This window comes from Cervus elaphus, chromosome 10 (assembly GCF_910594005.1).
Source record: "Cervus elaphus chromosome 10, mCerEla1.1, whole genome shotgun sequence".
NCBI classification, from domain to species: domain Eukaryota; kingdom Metazoa; phylum Chordata; class Mammalia; order Artiodactyla; family Cervidae; genus Cervus; species Cervus elaphus.
In genome coordinates, this window is record NC_057824.1 from 51,503,206 (window position 1) to 51,509,850 (window position 6,645).

A 6,645-nucleotide genomic window follows, 5' to 3' on the forward strand; every position below is an offset into this window, starting at 1 on the left:
TGTACACTTAAAAATGGTTAAGATGGTAAATTTTATGTTCTATGTTTTCTACCATAATTTTTTTTTTAGAAAATAGCACAGTGATGGCCATATACGGACTCAATAAAAGGTTTGCAGAAAGCCAAAAACCCCCAAAAAACAAAACAAAAACAGGTTACGGGTCCCAGGTCCTGGCCTCATATATTTTCTGCAAATTTTAGCTATGGGGTTGGAAATGGGTAGTTATTTTCCTCTTTTTTTGCCTTTTTAGTATGTGCAATTTAAAATAAAGCTGAGAGCAACACGGATGCAACTAGACATTATCATACTAAGTGGAGTGAGAAAGAGAAAGACAAATGCCATATGATCTTGCTTATACCTGGACTCTAAAACATGAGACAACTGAGGACTTCCTGGGTGTCCCAGTGGTTACGAGTCCACCTGCCAGAGCAGGGGACACGGGTTCAATCCCTGGCCGAGGAAGATCCCACAGGCTGTGGGGCTGCTAAGCCTGTGTGCCGCGACTGCTGAAGCCCGCGCGCTAGACCTGTGCCCTGCAGCGAGAGAAGCCGCCGGGATGAGAAGCCCATGCACCGCCACCCAGAGCAGACCCTGCTCATCACTGCGACCAGAGAAAAACCTGCTCCCAGCAAGGAAGACACGGCACAGCCTAAAAGATGAATTAATATCTTTAACAAAATGTGACACAAACGAGCCTATCTGTGAAACAGAAACAGAATCACGCTCATAGAGAACACACTGGTGGTTGCCAAGGATGAAGGAGCTGGAGGAAGGATGCAGCGGGAGGTTGGGGTTAGGAGATGTAAGCTTTTATATACAGAATAGATAAAAACAAGGTCTTACTGTATAGCACATATTTAATATCCGTAATGGAAAAGGATATCAGAAAAGAATGTATATACAGGTATAACTGAATCACTTTGCTGCACAGCAGAAATTAACATTATAAATCAACTATACGTCAATCCAAAAAAAGTACAGCTGAGAAATACCAAAGTCAAGACTTTTTTATAAAGTCATCTAACCAGCGCTATCCCCTTGGCGGGACAAGTCTTTGTACCCATCTGACACTGACCCTGAGTCTGTCAGCCCTGGACTGAGGTCGGCCTCACACATCTAAAGTTTCAAAGGCTGACAACAGACCTGCCTCCAATGGCAGCCACTAACATCTGTGGGGGGAGCCCTTTTCAATTGACAGAGCCCCCTCAGATGTGTTTGCCTCGCTTCAACCACTGTCTCCTCTTTACCAAGCCTCTGGTGTCTTGACGCTTGGCCAGCAGGGTTGGTTTGCAAAATTGAAACCTTAGTTAAGGCTCGTTGAGGTTTGGTTTTGAAAACTGGCTGTTCCTACCCTTCGAGATATAAATAGAAAAAAAAAAAAGGTTTAATTAGTAAAGCAAGACATCTGAGCTATGTCCACCTGATCCTTGAAAAGGAAATCTAAGAGGTTCTTCCTATCGCTTTTTCAATCCTATATAAAGTACGTCAGTGAGGTAGCAAAAGTGTGTCTGTTTTTTGGCTCCTTCAGTTCTTTTCCCTGATTCTTCTTGGAGGAAAATCTAAAACGGTGAGTAGCTGGTGGACCACCCAGATCCCAGACTCTTCTTTCCCACTGTGCATTCATTTTAGGCTGGTGCATGCAGTGCTCAGATTCTTTTCCCGTGGAGTTGATACATGGGTGGATTCTGATCTCTGGTTAACGGCTTTTTGATGTCTCTGATTCCCATCCTTCGGGACAGAAGGGCATCCCTTCCATAGAGGGTCTGCAAGCAACCCAAGCTCTGTCCTTCTGTAAGTGAAACTTGTAACGTTGCATTTCTCTGTCTGGTGTATTAAGATGCCATTGCATTTGTAACATGGTCTACTTCTGAATGGCTTGTAGATGTCTGTGTAAGTGGTCGATGATATAAATAGAATTCTTTTTTTTTTTTTACAAGAAAGCAGCATCAAATCTTTCTTCAGTTTGTATTTTTTAATTTCACCTTTGGTGTATTTTCAAGAGAGGACACTGAGACGAAGGGGGCTGGAATCTTTTCAGTATTTGGTTGTTATTTGGACATTATGTCTTAGCTGGTCATACGCTTATTACATTTTAAAATTTCTCAACAAATGTGCGGTTTCTGTGGGCCTGAGGGGGTGATGTCCCCCAGAGGTGCATGTTTCTGCTAGGCATTTACCACATCTCGATTATTCCATGAGAACAGGTGGAAAATGAGCATCACAGATGTCCTCAGCGCTGACGACATTGCAGCAGCCCTGCAAGAGTGCCAAGGTAAAGGGGAAGCGAGGCAGCGGTGGGTTTCTCGCACATATTGATAGCTCCTGAAAAGCTACAAAAATTAAAGCGCAAACTGGCTGAAAGTGCATTGGAATCAAAGGAAGAACTTATTAACTAGATAACCTCATGATAGAAATAGGAGATCTGAGCGTAGAATCACTTTCTGTAAAGTGAAAGAATCTTATTAAACATGAAGGAAAAAAAAAAAAGGAATCAGTGGATCCCCGTAGCCTGTTTGAATCCTATGACTGTATTTCTCTCACCAATTAGACCAGTGGGGCTGCCATCTTGGACACACAGCCTGAATAAAGGGCACCAGGGGGCACAGAGGAGGGGAGGCCAGAGAAGGGGAGATGGACAAAGTCAAGCAGAGAGGGAAATCTGCGGAGGGGGAAAGGGGATGAGAGCATGAAGGCACATGGTCTTGGCTGCCTCAGAATCCAGACCCAGTCACAGCCCTACTTGGCCTTTAAAAAAAAAAGTTTGTTTTTTAAGCAGAGCATCCCTGTAGCTCAATGATATCATGTAAAGTAGTTTTAACATCCTAAGTAGTTTTAACATCCTGGTCCAGAGACAGAATACAAACCAGTGATCATCAGAATAACCTATTCTCTGTTTTTCAGATCCAGATACCTTTGAACCCCAAAAATTCTTCCAGACATCGGGCCTCGCTAAGATGTCGGCCAGTCAGGTGAAGGATGTTTTTCGTTTCATAGACAACGACCAGAGTGGGTACCTGGATGAAGAAGAGCTGAAGTGAGCTTTGTCCTAAGCCCAACCAGCACCCCAGCATTGTTAGGTGGGGCTGGGGTGCAGTGGAGGCCAGTCTCCCCAGTATCTTTCAATGACCAGCTCTGATGCTGGTCACTCAGTAGATTCTCATGAAAGAGCAGAACATGAGTCAGTCAGCCACGCTGACTCACAAAACACTAAATACGGGCACCAAAGACCTTGGGGACAAAAAGTCTTTAGTCTTAGGAGTATTCCTTGGCAAACCGACTTACAGCAAACTCCTGAAAAACAATTTTTTAAACAAAAGGTCCACTAGTCTCGACAATGAAGGAAACTTTTGCTTGCTAAGATCTCGACTGATTATTGTGGTTGCTGGGAACAGATGTTTTGCTTCAAGAGAAAAAGAAAGAGGTGAACACAGAAATGTGTGTGCGTTTTAAAAACACTCCCCTCACTCTTTACTATCCTGTAGGTTTTTCCTCCAGAAGTTTGAGAGTGGTGCTAGAGAACTGACTGAGTCAGAAACCAAGTCCTTGATGGCAGCTGCAGACAATGACGGAGATGGGAAGATCGGGGCTGATGGTATGTTCACACCCGTACGAGAGACTTGAGCTCAGGAGGCATCCCGGGCAGGCGGGTTAGGCCATGAGGTCAGACCGATATGGGTTAAACCCCCCCTTTCTTCAGCTTGCTGAGCCTCAGTCTTTTCATCCATAAAAGTAAAGTGAGGATGCAAATGATCTATGTCAAGACTCTGGCATGGGGATATAACATAGAAGGTAGTCCCACTGATCACTGTCTATGAACCAGAAAATACCTTTCACCTGACCAGGGTACTAGCTACTAGCCTGGCCCATTATTTGCAAGACACCCTGGTGCGCCTGGAAAATAATGTTAGGAATCTCCAGCAGTGGGATTTGAGTCTCTCTGAATAAGGGAAGAATTGACATTCTCAAGTACATCTCATACCAAAGTATCTATTTGATTCTTTTGAGTAGGAAAGGATCTTAGCTTGCAAGAGTTTAAAGAAATATGTTTTCCTGGACATTAGCATACCAAGGAGGCAATACTAAGATAACATGTAAATCAACCACTATTTGTGCAGCCTTCTGGGTGCAGAGCCCTGTATTCAAATTTTAGCATAACTGCCTGTCTGTAGGATTATCTTCATCTGATTCTGTCATGTTACCACATGTTTTACCTACTTCGTGCATGTCAGCTCAGGAGTACTTATCTGTGTTCCTTATGGTGGTACTAATTAAAATGTAAAACTGCTACTTTAGATCCTTATCTTAAAAAAAATCTACTCAAAATGATACCACTATCACTTACTACATGGGACAGTTAATGCAGCCTGTATAGATAGCTCAGAAAAATATTTCAGGTAAGGGAAAATAGATTTATTTAAACTTACTCATGAAAGACTTCAAACAAGCAAAGCTTACCAATAAATATAAAGCAAATCCCAGTTTTCAACCTCACTCTGGAGCATCCACACCTTATTATCATCTTTTAGTAATATAAATTCGGGGGGCAAGGTTAGGGTCCAGTAGAGAAAAGTTAGCTCAAAGTCCCAAACCATTAAATGTTTCCTAAATATACAATAAGCAGCTACTGAACAGAAGGAAGAAACGTCCCATTTCTGTCCTGAATTGACCAGACACCGTGATGGGCTGCTACAATGAATTCATTCCTCGTCAGAGAAATGACTGGATTGGCGAGTTATAACACAAGGCGCTCTGGTGCAAAATTAAAGATGTTTGTCACATGAGATTAGGCAGGAAGACAGAACACTGCAGACTGTCAGTGACACCTTTCCCTCTTTCTGCGCCCTTGGAGGGGGCCATGGCCGTCATCTGACAACGCGCTCGGTTCTCTTCTCTCTTCAGAACCCTCACTGGCAGTAGCCTGTCTGTACAGCGCCAAGCCTTCCCCGCTGACCCTGTTCTCACCTCTTCTCTTCTAGAATTCCAGGAAATGGTACATTCTTAAAGGGCCCAGACTGTGGAGCTAGAATCAGCTGGAAGGCCTCCAAAGCCCCAGGAATTGGGACACCCCACCTCCTCCCCCTAATTTATTAATTTCCCCCAAAATGCTTCTACAGTTTGCCTGTTGTGTTAGTGAGGTCGTCAGACAGTCATCCGTGACTTTTTGGCGGTGGGTATGCCCTAAGGACTCCTTAAGGCCCTCAGCCCACAAAATTGCCTTAAAAAAAAAAATCACCCAATAAAGACACCTTTCTCATCATCTGCTGATTTGTGGGTGTGGTTTCTTCCTCCAGGAGGGATGAAAGCGATTTGAAGACCAAGGGAAGAATTTTAGGAAGATTTCTGGTCTTAGTCGAGCACTAAGCCATCCTTACTTGCATTGTGCACAAGCACAATGGAAAGGAGGTTGGGGGGAAAAAAAGTCACAAATAAATGGCATCTTCAAGCTAGGATTTTCTCAGAAATTTATCTGAGTCTCAAACGCCTATGAAGAGATTTAGCCAGCGGAAAGTCATGCTTGCTTATGTGTTTTCTGCTACTGGGTGTTAGGTTGTTATAAGAGAGATTTAAGTAAAAGCAAATAGTACAAGACAGAAAATAGTGCAAGTCTACAACGGCCCTAAAGCTGAGGAAACCTGCAGTGCTGGTTGAGACAAGCAGACGTATCTTCAAGCTGGTTTTTTTTCCCTTAGGAAAACAGGTTATCAGAGACTTGCTGGCTCTGACCAAATCTCCTGCCACTCCCTTCTCCACCCTCCCGCCTCACTTCTTCCTCCTCCTCCCTTCTCCTCTCTCCTCTCTCAGCCACTATTTTCCTGGCTCTTATTTGATACCACCTGAACCAATTACACCCAGAATTGCCCGAACATTTGAGGCGAGACTCAGGTTCCCGTTACAGGTCTTTCACTAGGGTGGGGCAACCTCAAGCCAGGAAATTCTCATTAGGCTGACTTCCAGGTGGCAGGTTTGAGCTGTTCTCTCGGGCTGACCCCACGGGTGAGGACTCCTGGGAGGAACTGAGGCACATTGCCGGAGCGAGTTTACAAGCTCCCACTTTTTACCCCGATATCCAAACTCACAGTGCCCTGGTCCCTCTTGGGTTTGCTGCCATCCTGCTGAGTGGCTTATCTACTTCAAGCTCCTGTTTTTTGGAGGTTGTGGCAGAGCAGATTTTCAAAGTGTGGGCTATGTACTACAAGGGGGTCTCAAGGTGATTTGAAGGGGGCAGGTGCCAACACTATTAAATGTGATAGCCACGTATTTATTTCAATAGGTGTCAGAAAGATGAAAGTAGCACAAACTGGATTTTAATATCGCTGCTTTAAAATAAGGCTACTAGACATTTGAAAGCATACTGAGGGACTTCCTTGATGGTTTAGCAGTCTAGTGGTTGAGACCCTGAACTCCCAATGCATGGGGCACAGGTTCACTCACTCACGGGGGAACTAGGGTCCCACTTGCCACACAGAGCGGCCCAGAGGGAAAGAGAAAGTGTCATGATTTGAAGAATATTAAGTCACGCAGAGGGGCTTCCCTGGTGGCTTGGCGGTAAAGAACCTGCCTGCAATGCAAAGAAGCAGGAGACGCGAGTTACATCCTTGGGTTGGGAAGATCCCCCTGGAGGAGCGCACGGCAACCCACTGCAGT

General features: G+C 44.5%; 1 protein-coding gene across 2 annotated transcripts; it reads left to right on the forward strand.

Annotated features, from left to right (window-relative positions):
* Nucleotides 1–1,433: 1,433 nt before the first annotated feature.
* LOC122701896 (oncomodulin) lies at nt 1,434–5,251 on the forward strand. 2 transcript variants are annotated; one of them, XM_043915318.1, is made up of 5 exons: nt 1,434–1,567; nt 2,205–2,272; nt 2,902–3,034; nt 3,483–3,592; nt 4,977–5,251. In XM_043915318.1, exons 2-5 carry the CDS (start codon nt 2,212–2,214, stop codon nt 5,000–5,002), a joined length of 330 nt encoding a protein of 109 aa, XP_043771253.1. In that variant the 5' UTR covers nt 1,434–1,567; nt 2,205–2,211; the 3' UTR covers nt 5,003–5,251. The 2 variants fall into 2 exon arrangements, with proteins under 2 accessions (XP_043771253.1, XP_043771255.1); XM_043915320.1 differs by lacking the exon at nt 1,434–1,567 and adding an exon at nt 1,672–1,791.
* The last annotated feature ends 1,394 nt before the right edge of the window (nt 5,252–6,645 follow it).

Excerpts from the sequence above, each read along its gene's own strand:
- LOC122701896 (XM_043915318.1), top strand. The coding sequence starts at position 2,212 with ATGAGCATCACAGATGTCCTCAGCGCTGACGACATTGCAGCAGCCCTG. Across the intron at positions 3,035-3,482 it reads CTGGATGAAGAAGAGCTGAA|GTTTTTCCTCCAGAAGTTTG; the intron begins GTGAGCTTTGTC and ends ACTATCCTGTAG. Across the intron at positions 3,593-4,976 it reads TGGGAAGATCGGGGCTGATG|AATTCCAGGAAATGGTACAT; the intron begins GTATGTTCACAC and ends CTTCTCTTCTAG.